Source organism: Pelodiscus sinensis, chromosome 9 (genome assembly GCF_052426305.1).
Source record: "Pelodiscus sinensis isolate ZL-2025 chromosome 9, ASM5242630v1, whole genome shotgun sequence".
NCBI lineage: Eukaryota > Metazoa > Chordata > Testudines > Trionychidae > Pelodiscus > Pelodiscus sinensis.
The window spans coordinates 61,225,336-61,242,444 of NC_143060.1; the positions used below are offsets into that span (position 1 = coordinate 61,225,336).

Below are 17,109 nucleotides of genomic sequence, written 5' to 3' on the forward strand. Positions count from 1 at the left end.
GAGTTCAATGGGGCTTACTTCAAAATTAAGCACACTCTAAGCAGTCAGCCTTCGCTTTTCTGGTAACTTGATTTAAATCCATGATTTTTGGGGGTGATTCAAATCACCAAGGCTACGTCTACACTGCAGGCTTCTTGTGCAATAACTTTTTGCTAACTGTTAGCCATCCAATCTTTCTCCTACATTGCTAGCCTAAAACTTTAGTTTTGGCTTTTTGGTGCACCTTTTTATTATTTTTAGTCTTTTGGTGCTCGTTTAGAAAGCTTGTCTTTTTTTAAAAGTTTTTTTTTTTAAATATACATTTTTCTTTTGCTGACCCCTAGTTCTTGTGTTGAGGGACAGAGTAAAGAAGTCTTCTCTATTCACTTTTTAAATCTGTCATGATTTTATACATCTCTAATATATCCCTTCTTAGTCATCTCTTTTCCAAGCAGAAAAGTCCCAGTCTTATTAAACTCTCCTCATATGGCCCTCTGTTAAACACTTGGTGGGAAATCTATTCAACTGCTATATGCGCAACCTGGGTTCAAGAGTGGTAATCAATCATCCTAAAATTCATGAAAAGTAACAGAGAGGTAGCCATGTTAGTCTGATCTTGGTAAAACAAAACAAAAAAAGCAGTCATGTAGCACTTTAAAGACTACCAAGATGGTTTATTAGGTGATGGATGAGCTTTCGTGGAGCAGACCCACTTTTTCAGATACAATTCATGTATTCCAAGCCTACAGCCTGTGTGCCAGTTGCAGCTAGTTACTCAAGCCATACCAACAATTCAAAAATGAGTCTAACAACGTACATTCCTGATTACTAAACAAGTGCAAATCTACTATATATTTGAGCAAGTTTGTCTGTCTATTCAAGAACTCCTCCTAGAAGATGAGGGCTAGGACCACCAAATTCAGTACACAGCTTCCTTTTACCATAACTTAAACCAATGTAAGGGTTTGGTTGTACCAGCAATGGGATTGCTTCTCAGAAAACCACACAGAAAAGAGACACTCATCAGGAAGGTGAAAGGGGCTGGCTGGGGTTGCCCCAACCCAGTCCAGAATTGCTCCAATCCTGAGCCTCCCACTACCAAGGCACCCTTTGGGAGGAGGTCAATCTCCCTCTTCTCTATTCCTATGGGAACATTGCTGGCCGTTCCCCTTTGCCAGGGAGCAAGGGAAAAGTGCACAGTTTGCTGCATTCCTCACTCTGGCTGGGGAGCGCAGGGGCAGACAAACTTGGACTTGGCCCAGCTGGCAACATGCATTCCTCCCCCGGCTGTACCTGCTGGAGCTGCAGCAGCCATGGAGAAGCGCTTCTCACCTGGACCCAAGCTCCTGTGGTGAGAAAGGGCTGGGGCTGTCCTCTCTCTGCAAGGCAGTCTGCATACAGAAGCCCTCATCCCCAGTCCCGCCCCAGAGCAATGATTTAAATGAAAACTGTACATTTTTATTTTACTTCAAAAAAAAGCAATTAGGGACCTAAGCAACACTGAGTAAATCTTCTAGTAAAGATATAATGAGGATGCCTAGTCTTGCGTGCTAGAGCCAGAAACAGCAAGCCTCATCGACTATATTTAAGCAAACAATATCCACCATATGCAATGCATGATGAATGTGCAAGTGGTGGGGATTCAATTATGATTTGCACAGCAACTGCATTTTGAGATGTGAACGTAACATGTGTTAACTAGCATTGTACTGTCCAATTCCATTTTAGGATATTAGAAATGTTCAGCCTGTCTTTTTTGGCTGTTATCCTAATCATTCTGAGAGCAACTAACAAGATGCGAAGCCTAGCCCTTGAGCCCCACTCCAGTTCTCCAAGATAAAGTCACTACATCTTAACTTGAAAATACTACTCAAGTAAAAAAAGCAAACTCTGCAACTAGAGAGCAAATCAGAACTGTGGTAACATGATGGTCAAAATCTTGCAAAGTAAATAAAAGGTCGAAAGGACATCTTTATGTCCAGTCCCACAGATGGCAAGATAGCTAAAATTGTCTCTCCCCAAAAGTCTGATTCCTGAATCTACACAGAGGTCTCAGCATGGGTCACTTGCGTAACTGTTTTGCTACTTAAGATATTTTACTGAGCTCCTCTATGCCAAATCAATCTTTTCCCTCAACTGTTTTCTTTTTAAAACATTCCCAGCAAATACTTGGCATCTGAGTCTGTTTCTTATTCTTGCTTGTTAGTTGCATATGACCTGGGTTCCATAGTCCATCAAGTGGCAAAAGTGTACTTGTTTTTCCTATTAATCTTTGTCTAACTATAACTTTTTCCATGCACTAACATTCACACAGCCCAAGAAAAATATAAAGCAGGGGAAAAAAGCTACTTGAAATCTGCTATATGAAGGAAGCTACTTCCCAAATCTCCTCAGAAGCATGTAAACCAGGGATGGGGATCCTATGGTCCATGTGCAGGATCTGGCCCACGAGGCTCGGGGCTCCCCCTTCCGAGCCACAGCTGAGTAAAGCGGTGCTGGAGATCCAGCCACATCGGGGGGGGGGGGTGCACTGCCCACTCCTGGCCCCTCCCTCTCACCCACACCCTGCAACCCCACTCTACTCCTACACCCACCCTCCTGCCCACACCCCCTCACTCCCACCCCACTCTTGCACACTCCCTCCCAAACCATGCACCACCACCCCTCAGCCCACTCCTACACTCTACCCCCATCCAGACCCTGCACTCCTACCCCCAGTTTGCTTCCCTCACTGACTAGGCCCCAAACTGAGAAACAGAAAAAAAACCCTACTCCCACAGGCTTTGGGGTAGGACCAAAAGTGAGAGGTGCAGTGTGTGGAAGGGGGCTGCCAGGAATTGGGCTGGCGGTGGGGAGCGGGGAGGGAAAGAGAGAGGTCAAGGCAGGAGGTAGGGTGCAGTTTAATATCAGTTACATGGTTAATAATGTTTTAAATTTTTAACATCATAACTAGATGAAAGATCATTCTCAAAGAGTAGCTATCAATGGTTCACCACCAAACTGGAAGGATGTATTTAGTGGGTTTACCCACAGGTCTGTCCTGGTCCAGAACTACCCTTGAACATCTTTAATCCAGCAAATCTGAAAACAGGGTATGCTGGATTAAGATGTTGCCAGGCCAGAGGGGCGTAGTGGGGGTCAGTGTGAGCGGGTGGGGCACTTACCTGGCACCCTGTTCCTGGGAGCACACATAGCTCTGCATCCCCCGCCAGCCCCAGGCACTGCTACCCACCGCTATGGGAATGGCGGGGAAAAGCCTCAAGGGAAGTGGCTCTGTGCACTACTGTTTCCCTAGCAGGGAGAAAGAGGGCGAGCCAGCACATTAAGCCACTTCCCTCCTCCATACCATAGGGTTTTCCCGGATTAGGGCCACCCAGAGAACCGAGGTTCCAGGGTAGTCAATATTTTCATTAATGACTTGGATAATGAAGTGAAAAGTATGTTTATAACATTTGCAAATGACATGATATTGGGAGGGGTTGCTACCAGTCAGAAGGATAGGATTAGAATTGAAAATAATTCTGACAAACTGGAGAACTGGTCAGAAATCCACATGATGAAATTCAATCAAGTACAAAGTACTATTCTTGGGGAAAAAATGAAATGCTCAACTTCAAAATGGGAAATAAAAGGTTATATAGAGGCATAGCCGGAAAAAAAAAATCTAGGAGTTATAGTTACTCACAAACAGAATTTAAGTCAGGAAAAAAGCTAATTCTGGAGTCCCAGAAGTGACATGGGTAAGACATAGGAAGTCCTCCTCTACTTGGAATTGGTGAGACCTCAGCCCGAATGTTGTGTCTAGCTCTAGGAGCCACACTTTAGGAATGATGTGGACAAATTGGAGAATGTCCATGGGAGAGTAACAAAAATGATAGAAGGTACAGAAAACCTCACCTACAAGGGAGATAAGCCAATAATTTCTTGTTCTAATATACAGCAGAGGAGATTTAGGTAGATATTAGGGGGGGAAATCTACTTGTAAGGGTATTTAAGCACTGGTTCAGACTTCCAAGGGAGACTGTAGAATATTCAACATTGGACATTTTTAAGAACAGGTTAGACAAGGGTCAGCCAGGTTTACTTGGTTATGCCTCAGCACAGGGGACTGGAGTAGGTCCTTTGAGCAACCTTCTAGCACAACATTTCTGTGCTTCTATGAAACCTCATTCAGGGTAGGTCTTCATTTTCTGCTTACCATATCTTTTCTAGAAAATATCTACAAGAGGCAAAATGCAACATTAATCTGATATTTTTAGAAGATATCCACTTGAAATTTTTAACCTCCACTTGGTTACATAATTCTTTAAATTACCTAGTGAACTGGCAACTTTAATCTCATCAAACTAAATGTAAGCCATCTTTAATAAGATAATCATTAACTGGTATTGAGATGCAAGGACTAATTCATTTAGTACTGAGGAATGAACAGAAGAGGTAGGATTGGTGAAAACAGCATACATTATTAATATTACTCTCCTGTGGTTCGCTTATCAATTTATTTCTACTGTAAATATTGAGATGTGAAGTATCCCGAGGGGAAAAAGCTCAAGTAGCAGGGATTGGATTTTTTTTTAAATCAGCCATTACAGGTTGAGAAGAAGTTATTCCTGGTCATGGGTCTCAAGTTGTGGAATCAGACATATTCACATATACTGAACTATTGTCGAGGACTTGGGCATATTAATATAACTGAAGTCTCTAAAAAATATCATCAATGTATGCACATGTATTTTGACAACCTCCATCAGGGCAAAGTGGAATCTTCTAACAAAACCCATGGGACAGATTTGAAACTAAGTCATAAGCAAGATCTTTTGAAAGTTGATAGCTAATACAAGACTGTTTTGAAGACTCTGAAACACTAGAAGATATTGGTAAAAGAAAGAGCCTCCCTAAACTTGGAATGAAAAAAAAATAGATTCTAACAACAAATATCACTGACAGTGCTAACAAACAAGAGTACAAAACAGGCCACAGTATTACTGAGTGTGAAAACACAAGCATCTAAATCAAGAGATATCATAGTATGATAATATTTATTCACTCTAATTGTTGTCAAAAAATTGGGGAAGATGCACATAAGAGTAGCTTCACTAACTAGACTACCAGTCTTACCTGAAAAATGTATGAATAAAAATACATTTTCAGTAGTATCACTACCAGTACTGAAGCATTAGTAATTTATTACTGCAAAGCTTTAAGTAACAAAGGAAGCTAGCCTTCAGAATTTCATGCCAAATACTGCCGTGGATATCTGTGCAGAAACCCAACAGATAGATGCATTTGCATGCACAAAGCCCACTGGAATAATTTAGTCCATTTTTTGTTTATTTTGCAAATGTTATGATGGATGATAATTTTACAGGATATCTGCTACTTGGTTAAAATAGATTTCAAGAAACTCTGATGACATATATACTGCAAAGCTTTATTTCATACATACTCAAACCTTTACGGTTTAATACATTTTAAATATTGAACCTGTCTAGTCTTTCCCATTTCTTAAAAAAAAAAAACATTTCTATACCCGAATTTAAGATTAACCAAGGGATAATTGTATTGCTAAACCTGAAAAAATAAAAGCTACTTCTTCAAATAATCCATGATTAATAGAGCAGAATCTTTTGTTATTTGAATTCCTCAAGGTATAGAGTCTGCAACTGAAGTGGTTTGTTTACCCTAAAATCAAGAACGAAGCAGACAAATGCAAAACAAATTTCCCCAGGTCTCATTAACCTTAAAAAAATACGCAACTGTTGCTATAAAAACCATAATGTTCTCAGCCACTCAGGTAGATTTTTTTATAGTCACCACAGCTATCTGTTCAGTTCTGATCTTTAGGAGCCGTACTTCAGGACTCTGAGCCAAAGAGATCATATATTTCATACCTCCACATGTAGAGAACTGACAGTGGTGCTGAAAATCACTAGCTCATAAGAAGCTATAAAAACACCACCAGACTGAATAAGACCTATAATCTGGGCTCTTGTCAGGATCCCAGAACTGAATGAATATAAAACACAACATAACATTACACATAACTCTACCTACAATTCCACAGACTCTGTATTTTTAATTTATGTAAAAAAAAAATACTGCAAAGGAGAAATGATTCTCCGCTTCGAACATATTATCAATTATGTTGTGTATCATCTTTGGTTCCTCCTAATAATCCCCACTGTTATTTAATAACTTACTTATGCCCCCAAGCTTCTGAACTCAGCTCATCTGCTACCAGAGAGGTTGTACGCAAAAATCCAATATTGTCGCTTCCTATTAGAGCTATTACTTCAAGTTGCTTTTACCCAAGCTCCACGGATGGCATGAGCACCAGCCCCATTCTTAAAATCTATTTAGGTGTATAAACATATTGACTTTGCACTGCGTTCCTGTTGAGCATATAAACGGAAACTGCTGGCTGTGATAATATTGTCGAATATAAAAATAATCTCTTAGATCAAAGTGTTTACATGGCCAATTATCCATATTGATTATATACAGCCCTCCGAGCTCACTAGGTATTTGGGGGGTTACAGTCCTTCCCAAATATATGCAACTGAAATATATACAGCAATGTTTGTTTTTTCCAGTATTGGGGCCATATCAAGACTTTATTATTTAAATGGCCACTCCGGCTATTTGCTTCTTCAAGTCTCAACAGCACACACCCCAAAAGACAGGCCAAGTTCCACATGTATGGAGAAAAGCTACACCAGCAAAACACAACCCCACACGTTTTCATCAAGTTTCAAGCCGGTTAGTGTCTGTCCGGGGGCTCGCTAAGCTCCCCGAGCAGGGACTGAGGGATGGAGCGGAGAGGGGCTAAGGAGGGATTCGGGCTGCAGCAAGGGGCCGCCTTGGACAGGCTTGCAGGGCGGAGAGGGGCGACCCGCCCGGGCTGGGAGAAGCCGGGGACGTGACGAGGGAGCCGAGCGCAGAGCCCCGACGCGAGACGATGCCGCGCGGGGTTCCCCTGGCTACCGGGGGCCCCTGAGGCACGCGGCGGGCGGCCCCGTACCTCGTACTGGATGTACTGCTTCCGCCACTCGGGCGTGATGTGCGCGGAGAGGTGCTCGGCGAACTTCATCCTGCCGCCCGGCCCGGCCGCCGCGCTCACTCGGCTGCCCCGGAGCCGGCGCCGCGGGACCCGGCGGTGGCTGGTGCTGGCGGGCCGCGGCTGCTGCCCCCGCCGCCGCACATGGGCCCCGCTCCCGCCGCCCGCGCTGCGCCCGCCCCGCCTCCCCGCCCGGCTCGGGTCTCCTCAGCGCTGCTCCGCCGCCCACTGCGGCCCCGCCGCAGCAGCCGCCGCCATCTTTCCCTCCTCGCTCACCCGGCCCCCCCCTTCCCCGCCGCCTGCCGACGTCATCGCCATGGTAACCGCCGCAGCGCGGAGACCGGCCGGGGGGCGGGGCGGGGGAACCAGCAAACCCCGCCCCCGGGGTGACCAACTTCACTTGAAAGCGAAGAGCGCGCTGAGGGCTGAGGGCTGGGGGGCGTGGCCTTCCTCCTTCGCCCCGCCCCCCAGTGCTCTAGTGCCGGGCCGCTGGGCGCGCTAGCGGGGATCCCTGCTGCAAGGGCGGGGCAGCCCCCCAGTACACGGGAGGCAGGTGCTAGACCGCGTATGCAAGGGGGTAGTAGCGGGGGGCACGGGACTGGCCTCTAGGAGTGGGCTGACTATGAGGCAAGCAAAGGTTAGAGCAGCAAGGGCAGCCCCCCTTGGCCGTGTCAGTGCATGGAGAAGGGGGGGCCGCCAGCACAGGGTGCTTCTGAAGTGCCCACATCTGCCAAAGGCTCTCAGGCACTTTGCAGAGCAAAGGCTGGATGCTTCAGTCCTGGCTCTGTTTTCCCTCCAACCTTCCTCAGGCCAAACAGTGGGATGTCTGACTTGGGCTGAGACTGGGGCGTCTGACCGGCAACACTGAACTCCACCCTCCTGTTGTGCAGACAGCTGTAGCGCAGTGCAGAACAGTGCACTACACAACCCCCAAGGACAGCGTTTTGGCCAAGGGCAGTGGAGCAAACCCTACTCTCACGACAAGTGCTATAGTGATAGAAATGTAGCCGTGTTAGTCTGGGGTAGCTGAAGCAAAATGCAGGACAATGTAGCACCTTAAAGACTAACAAGATGGTTTATTAGATGATGAGCTTTCCTGGGCCAGACCCACTTCCTCACATCAAATAGTGGAAGAAAATAGTCACAACCATATATACCAAAGGATACAATATACAAGTGCTATGAAATTTCTAATGCTCCTAGAGAGAGCAGCCTACACTTCACCAGGAAACTCTTTCATCTACCATAGAAGACTCAGGTTAGGGCAATAGGGTAATTTCTTGTCATGTGCTTGGCTGACCTCATTTGAATTTAGGTTTAAGAAGGTTTGGAGTCTATTGTATTAAGTGAATGGTTTATTATTAATTATTGTGCACCAGGGTTGTGTATATAACCTCTCAAGAGTGGAGATAGGATGTGACATCATGAACATCAAAGAACTATGCTGAACAATGTGCTGGACAAGAATAGACTTTTGGGATACACAGTATCAAGTGCTTTGCCTTGGGAATCTTTAAGCCAAGGGGAGGAGAAGGCAAATTCATCACCCCCTTGGTTATGCAAAACCCTGGCCTTAGGAAGCTATGCCTTCAGGAGGGGACCATGGCCTGCTTTTTACCTGTTCCTACAGTCTAGAGATCAAAAGCTCAGGCTATATAAAGGAAAGAGTAACCTTCAGAGTTTGCTAGATCTGAACTAGGCTATTCTGAACATGTAATGGGAGAGGGGGAACCCTTGATGGGGTTTAAAGGAGTGTCTTCAGTCAAAACCCATGTTGGAGTTGAACAGTAATCTCTACTAAGCTTATTAGCCTGAGTGTACATTCTTTTTAATGTTTTTTCTGTAATGCTTTCAGCTTAAAAATAAAAGTGCTTGCTTTAAGGCAGTGGTCACCAACCAGTAGATCAGGATCTACAGGTAGATCTTGGAGCCTCTGACAGCTGATCCTGACTGGTTTGACCAGGAAGCTCTCAAGTTCTGGTACATCCATTGCCCCTCCACCCACTGTCATGCTGCTCCTGCCCTCTGCTTTGGAGCTGCTGCTCTGGGATCCTCCTGCTTGCTGTGCAGGGTGTGGGAGGGAGATGGGGGGAACATTAATGTCAGAGTGTCTCCCCTGCCCCTACTTCTGTACCCTATCTCCACACAGGGAGAAAGGGATGGAGGGAGCTTGACAATGCAAATCTGTCACTCTCTCACACTGTGTGTGTCAGTCATTCTCACAAACACACACTGTCCTTCAGTCTCATCTCCCGACCCAACACATACGTGGGGGGCTGTTGTTACTTTTTACTACTTGCAAAGTGGGTTATTTTTGGTTTTGGACTGGTCTGTGCATTTCATCATTTTCATTTCTCTCCTACACTTAAATGTAATGAATAGTGAGTTCTAAAATGCCTAACCTGTTGTGGCTGGAGTAATTATCACTGTGGTAATTACTGCTTCTGGAAGTGGCTGGCATGTCCCTGCAGCCCCATGAGAAAGGCAGAGCAGGGGGTCTCCGCATGCTGTCCTTGCCTGCAGACACCACTCCTACAGCTCCCATTGATCAATAACAGGGAACCGTGGCCAGTAGAAGTTGTGGGCTCAGTGCCTGTAGATGAGGGGCAGCACATGGTGACATGGAGCCATTGCTGTACGTGCCAGCTGCTTTCAGGAATGGTGCAGAGTCAGGGCAGGAGTAAGCCTGCCTTAACCCCACAGTTCCACCACCCAGAAGTCGTCTCGGTTAAATGATGCCCAGCCAGAGCCTGCTTCCTCAACCCCTGTCCGAGCCCTGCACCTTCTCCTGCACCCAACCTCCTGCCCCAGATGCGAGTCCCCCTGCACCTAAACTCTTTCCCAGAGCATGCACCCTGAAACCCCTCCTGGACCCCAATCCCCTGTCCTCGGCCAAGCCCAGAGCCCCTCCCACACTACAAACCCATTGGCCTAAGACCAGAGGCTGCAACCCAACCCGTATCCCAGCCTGATGAAAGTGAATGAGGTTCGGGGAGGAAGGGGGATGGAGTGAGCAGGGTGAGGCCTCGGAGAAGAGGTGGAGCAGGGGCGGGGCCTCAAAGAAGGGGTGGGAAGGAAGCGGGGCAAGGGTATTTGGGTTTGAGGTAGCTTTTACATTGCACTTACATTGAGAAAGTGATCTTGTGGTTAAAAAGGTTGGAGACCACTGCTTTAAGGAGTTCCGCGGTAACTTGTGAGGGTTGGCCATTACAGCTGTTCACAGACTTTGAAGAGAAAGGAAAGTGCAGACCCTGGCATGGTTAGGCAATCCGACTTGCTGGAGATATCACACGAAAGGAACTGTGCAGTGTGAGGAAAGAAATGCTGGTCAGAAGAGAGAGAAAAGGTGAATATAGGTGCTGTTGCAACTCCGACAGAAAGGACACATCAAACCTCCAGCATCTAATGCTGGTTTCTTTCACTCGAAGGATATTAATTTGCCACAATAATCTATAAAATAAACATTTCCTCCTAGTAAGTTTAAATGCATAGCAACCAATGATCTTTTTTTTTTTTGGTCATCAATTGAAGAAAACCCTTTAAGGAGTGTTTTGCATAATCTCTGCTTGTTCACTGGACAGCTAATAGTTCACTGCTACCATGGAAAACTTCTGTCGTACATCAGTTTTTCCTTTAAAAAAATACAGTACACTTTGAAAAGCCAGTTTATTTGGTGGTTATACCAGTAGTTAAAGGCCATTTTTGCTCCTAGGCCTATTTCCTCCACTTTGACACTGACTCATTCTGGAATTTCCAGCAAGTTACTAACCTCTCTATTCCTTACCAACATTATGGAGTGTCGCAAGACTTAATGAATGGTTGCAAAGTTCTTTAGCGCCTTGAGTGAAAGGTTCTATGTAAATGCTGAGATTATACACACATTATTGAACATACCTGAGTAATCTGTATATTACAGTAACAAACACATATCCTGCAGCGTTATTGAATGTTACATGATGATGAGCAGAAAAGCACTCTATCTTCTGAAGTTTTTTTCGTGTTGCTCTCTCTCTCTCTTTCTCTCTGTCCGAGCTGAGCTTAGTACTTAGAACCAGAAGCTTTGTGCAATCCCATAATCTTCACCTAGTCTCAAAATTAATTACAGCATTTTAGGGATGGCTCTAATTGAAGTTCTGAGTGCAGCAGCTCCCTATGGATTGGGCTCCAGGCCACCTAGAGTTTGGCATGTAGGCTGGTGGCTTTAGCAGGACCCAGAGCAAGTATGTGTAACCCACACACTTGCTGGGTTCTATAACAAATTTTGAGTGCTGAGCAGATTAGATGTAAAGTAGACATGCTTCATTTTGCCATTGCCAGTCTCCCAGTGAGAGACCAAGTGGGGATGAGGGCAGAGCTCTTGTTCCTTGTGCTGCTTGTCCAAGGAGGTGAGCTCAAGAGGGACGATGTATCTTCGAATGCTGGGCAGTGCTCCAGCATTGTGAGTTCAGCCTTAAGGGGGCTATTTAGGGAGCTGGGCAAATCTGTCAGGGATGGTACTTGGTCCTGCTATGAGAGCAAGGGACTGGACTCAATGACCTCTCAAGGTCCCTTCCAGCTCTATGAGATAAGTGTACTTGTTCTCTCTTAAAATCTCTCTCTCTTTGTAATTCAGTATTTTTTTTATTCTAAATTTATCCAGTGTTTGTGTTTAAACTGAATTGGTGGTAACTCCAATTAAAGCAGCAAACTGTTGGCTATTGACCCCTTACAGGGAACAGATCTCTAATATCGGAACTGTCCAGAAGAGAGCTGGACAGTGCAATTACACATTTTGGGGAAAATATGGCCCTGGGAGTGTGTTGGGGTCACCCTGCAACAGTAACCCAGGCTGCTGTCAGCCAGAGTGTGGCTGGTGTGTTACTGATTGGCTGCTTAGGTCAGTGTTGTTGGACCAGGGCTGCAGATATACAGACACTCAGGTTGTGATCTGCATCCTGTTTGTAGGCATCCCAGGGTGTTAGGCCTCCAAGGCTACCGATGATGACATAGCTCCTCATTGATCTGAATTGTATCCGGATCAGTGTATTACACGGATTGTGCACAAATGGCTGTGGTAAATCGAGGGCAGTTCTGCGATGTAATGGAGAGTTATGTCAAAGATGATGTCTGGGCTACTTCTGCCTGCCCATCTGGTATCTGGAGGAAAATGATTGCGACTTGCGAGGAGCAGTGAGGATGTTGATTCAGGCAGGAAAAAGTGCGTCAGGGAGTAGAAGGCCGATATGGGAAGTAATGTCACTGTTGTTGACTGCTCAAAGAATAACTCAGTCCTCCTCTTGGAATGGAGTTCAAAGGGAGTGGAAATGGGAAACAGCCTTGATCCTTCCTGACCACAGGGAAGATCACGAGGAAGGCCCAAGGTCCAAACCGAGAGCAACTCTTGTGTGTATGAAGGCATCGGTGGCCTACAAAGTATTCAGAGACTATGAAACCCAGAGTAAGGGGTGCATTAAAACACAGAGGTCCAGACGCTCAGTCCCACCCTAGCCCCCTCCAGTTGATTGGTGCTGCTCAGTCAGCCAGAAAACAGCCCTAAGTGGGGTAACTGACCTGAGCTGCTTGCATAGGCGAATCCCTGGATGGTATAATACCCGTGTACTACTCAGTGCTCCCTGCTCCCCGTCTGCAGCAGAGGGCACATAGCAGGGGCAAACCAAGCACTTGGAGGCATATGACTGGAGCACAGCTTGCACCAGCTCTCTTGGGCCAGCACAGCGTCATTGGCGTTGTCACCGCTGGGGCGATCTACAGCAGCTCTGACGCCCCTCTCAGTTGTACCAAGAACTAAACAAGCCCCTGGCTGCTCCTTAGATCAGGGAGGCGAGATGATGGCTCAGTCCACAGCCCAAGCAGAGACCCACTGAGCCAATTGTCAGAATGAACATTAATGGCCCCAGTGTTTAACGGGGATAGAAATGTGCAGTTGTTGTCGATGGCAAATATCCTGTGAGACTCAGGATCAGATCACAGCAGCTGGTTAGGAGACAGTTATGGTTGGTTGGTGGCTCAGGAGCCATTGAAACTGCAGCTGCATACCAGACTGTGGGGACACTTTTCTACGGGACAGTCCTGCTCCTATTGAAGTCCAGCGCAAAATTCCCATTGATGTCAAAGTGCGCCCGGTCAGCTCTTCCATCTGCAGCACTCGCTATGGTTTGGTGGCACCTTAACACAGGATCAGTGTCCAGATTTGCGAGCAGCCATCGTTGCGCGGAGCCTTACCCAGCCGTAACAGCAGACCGCGTGGGGAGGACATTCTGGCTCACTGATACTATCTCTTAATTACATTTGGAGAAACCCATGTAACGAACAGATTTAGAGCCTTTCCGTGTGAACTTCAGACTCAGCAACCCAAGCAGTGCTGACCTTAACGAGACCTAACCGCTTATCGCAGCTAGCCAGACAGTTTATGGGTCTTAATATATTCCCTTTGCAAATGTAAACTTGCGCCAGATAAAGCCATCTAGTGCCTGAATCTGCTCCCACTGACTGGGATGGGAGCAAGCCCTGGTCATACGAGGCTGCCGTTTCAATCCTTCGGTTACATGGTGCTTGGAAACACTATGAAACTGAACAAGCAGATAGTGATCAGTTTCTGAGATAAATCATCTCTTTTAATTTGCTGCATGCATTACATGAAACCTATCGTGTAAATTGCTTCTTATCGTAAATGAGTTGCTTCTCATATCTTGTGTATTTTGGGGGTGCTGAAAACAATTACTGCCTGATTTCCACTGCCCTGAACCGTGCATCACCATGTAAACTAGTGCAATGTAGGTGTCGAATGATATGCTAGACACATCTAGGGTGTAGATGACTACAACCAGGTGCAACGATCAACCTCTTACTACTAATACAATATGCAGTAGCTCAGGTGACACTAAATAGCCAACCCTCCAAACACTGACTCACATATTGATTTCATTTTCCCCCGGCATGATTTTAATTATTTTTGAGCCATACCGAGGCCTTGCACACTTCTAAATATTTCACCACTTTCACTCAATTCCACACCCCTACTGAACCAGGAGCAAGGAATTTTTTTTTTCGGGCAGGGGCCGCACACAAGGGAGAAGCAAATAAACCCAAAGCAAGCCCTCACTGACGTGGCCTCCAACTGAAGAGAAAGACACTCTCCACATTCCCCTCACATACCAGAGCCTGGGAGAGCCCTGGCTAGTAGATTTTGTGTGCTCCAGTCCCATGGCGAGGAGGGAGGCTGGAGCACCAGCATGGGCTCCCCAATGCTGGTGGGGAGAGCCCCGAGCCTTGGGGGCTGGATCCAGGCAAGCCGGGGCCTGAATCTTAGGTTCCCCACCCCCATGACTAGGCAGGGTTTCTCAACCTATGGGTCGGGACCCAAGTATGGGTCGCCATTACATTTCAAAAGGGTCGCCAGGTGTGTCCCTGGGTGGCTCTTAAGGAGCCATTCGCACATTTTTTGAATTGCCCTGGGTCACCAAGTCTTCCTGAATTGTCAAAATGGGTCCCCATCTGGAAAAGGTTGGGAACCGCTGGACATGGGGAAAGGAAGGGCAATATTAAAGGAACGTCTAAGGAGCAAATATTCAGGTCTTGTGGGTTCTTTCAGGGAGGGGGAGCTCTGCGGTGGGCTGACTGACCTGTCAGGTCCATGTGGTAGGGGAATGTTTAGCCGGATCTCCAGTTTCCAGGCCTGTGTTTTCTTAGCAGGTTACTGGGGTCAAATGGTTTAATTTTGTGCGACATACAATTAAGAAATGAGCCGCAAACACCTGCACTTTGGGAGAGTCCAGCTCTCAGTCTGGGCATTGCAGCTTGGCCCACCTCACAAGGTGTCCTGGATTGATACTGAAGGATCCTGATTCTCAGTGACACTATTCCTGCACTTGTGGTGGCTCAAAATGGCTTTCAGCTACCTTTGCGTCCCTTGTATTCTGTGGTGTGAGGGGGGCTGCCTAGCCCCGCTGGTAAGCTAGAGCAGCCACAAGGCTGTTGATATCTATACTCTAAATCCCATGGTCCCAGCCATAGTACAGTCCACCAGCCAGGGAGGCTCCCTCAGGGGAAAAATTTTGCCAAGGGGGTATTTCTGTCCATTTGAAGCCCCTTTCATGCTATCTGAGCAGTATGAAGGGGCCTCAGTAGAACCTGGCCCTTGTGCTTTTTTCTTATCCTCTTTCTTTTTCCAATAAAAGGTTTCCAGCTGTAATTTTCAGCTGTAGTCTGTTTTAAAATAAAAAAAAACCCATCATGTGTGTTTTAAAACCAAACAAGGAAGGCAGGAGTGGGCTTTCTGCCAGGCCAGAGTCTGGCACTTGCTTTTGTCCAGAGTATATAAAATAACGTATAAATAGAATGGGGTTTTAAAATAATTATACTTGGAGAGATCCTTCACAGCTGGGAGGAAACACTTTGCGGGGGGGGGGGGGAGAAAAGCTGTTTTAGAAACATCTTACAGGAGGAATGTTTGCTCTCCTGCCTCTGCAGAATTCATTAACCTATTACGGGGGTAATTTTCAAAAGCGAGAAACAATGGGGAACACCGACAGAAACCTTTCTTTCGGCCCTTCTAATTAAATATGTAATGCACCCCTGTCCTATGGACCTGGCTTTTTAAGATGCCTAAGTGTATAAAAGACAGGTATTTTGAGATGTACAAATACTTGTCTCCTGATCTCCTGTGTGTCAGAAGCCTCCTTCTTTTCCAACAAAATAAGGTTCGTTTAAGGCCTGATCCGGACAGATTTTGAACACCTGCTATTCCTAATGAAGGAGTCGAGACAGCACAAACACAGCCTGAGTCAAGTGAAAGGTGTTGCTAAGTAATTACCGACCCATTTATAAAGCTACAGGCAGACAGTCTCCCACGTAGCTCTTGGTCCGGGACAAATATCCGTAGGCGTTTTGGAGACAGTGACAGAGGGCTCAGAGAAGGAGAAGCGGCTATTCTGGACGTGCCCAAAAACCCTTTACCTGGTGAGATGATCTTTTCTCAGCTTGAAGTGGGGAGCAGGTGCTGAAGAGAGACAGATTGGAAGGAGGAGGGAGGAAATAGCCGTTCAAGCTCATCTGAGGAAGTGGGTTTTGCCCACGAAAGCTCATGATACTATCTATATTTTTGTTAGTCTCTAAGGTGATTACTCGTAATCAGAGCAGGTCATTTTTTATCTCGGCCAGGAATTACAGGAGGATTTAGCCATTCATCACAAGAGTATTGGCCTGTCTGCAATGATCAATATGACAGCAGCTTTCGGCTTCCTGCCACACAGGATTTGTAGACTGCTGTAAGGGACACTCCTGGCATTATGCACTCAGTTGCTAGCCAAGCCATTTTACGTGTTTTGTCGCTATCATTCTGAAGAAAAGCGATCTATATATTAGATTTCCCCTAGCCAGCAGCGCAAAATGCACAAATCCTCTGACAGAGTGAAATGGAGCTATTGATTGCATGTGCGCGCCTCCCTCCCCTTTGGGCACCTGCCAAGGCGGAGGGTGTGATGGGAAACAGCATAAACCGGAGGGCCTTTCAATCCCCAGTCCACAAGCAGTGCACAATGTCAAATAAGGAATGTCGGAGCCCAATTGTCTGGAAATGGTTATGGCGTGGACATGCTCAGGCAGGCTACCCTAAGGTACCTCTTTGGGTCAGAGTCAGTCACATTGCAGTGGCTACTGGGAAATAATAATGCACTTTATGGATCTGATCCAACATCCATTGCCATCAATGGGAATCTTACACTTTTCAAACAGGAACTGAGTTAACTGTGTCACAGTTCAGGCAATTGCACCTGTATTCCTGTGGTCTACCAGGTGTGCCCCCCACATGATTCCAGCTCCCCTGCCTTACCTCTCTTGACTGGAGACAAGAGTCTCTTCACCTCTTGAGGGGGTGTTTACAGGCTACACAGTTCCCCCTCTATTCTGTAAATTCCCCAGCAAGTCAGCTAGCCTAAACAATCCGCAGAGACTATAAACTATGTAATTCTAAGTTAGTATACAGCTTTATCTAAGCAAGCACCTTCATTCTTGAAGTGAAGGGGATGCAGAAAAAAACCCTAAAAGCAATAAAAAAATGTACACACATGCTAATA

The 17,109-nt window shown here is 46.2% G+C and overlaps 1 protein-coding gene across 2 annotated transcripts in view; it reads right to left on the bottom strand.

Annotated features, from left to right (window-relative positions):
- XPR1 (xenotropic and polytropic retrovirus receptor 1) overlaps nucleotides 1–7,312 on the bottom strand; it is a 167,513-nt gene extending 160,201 nt beyond the window's left edge. The window contains exon 1 of one of the 2 annotated variants that reach the window (XM_075936816.2): nucleotides 7,001–7,312. In XM_075936816.2, coding sequence (XP_075792931.1) covers nucleotides 7,001–7,069 — 69 coding nt within the window. In that variant the 5' untranslated portion in view covers nucleotides 7,070–7,312. The remainder of the gene's footprint in view (nucleotides 1–7,000) is intronic. The other variant, XM_075936817.2, reaches the window with a different exon arrangement.
- Nucleotides 7,313–17,109: the final 9,797 nt, after the last annotated feature.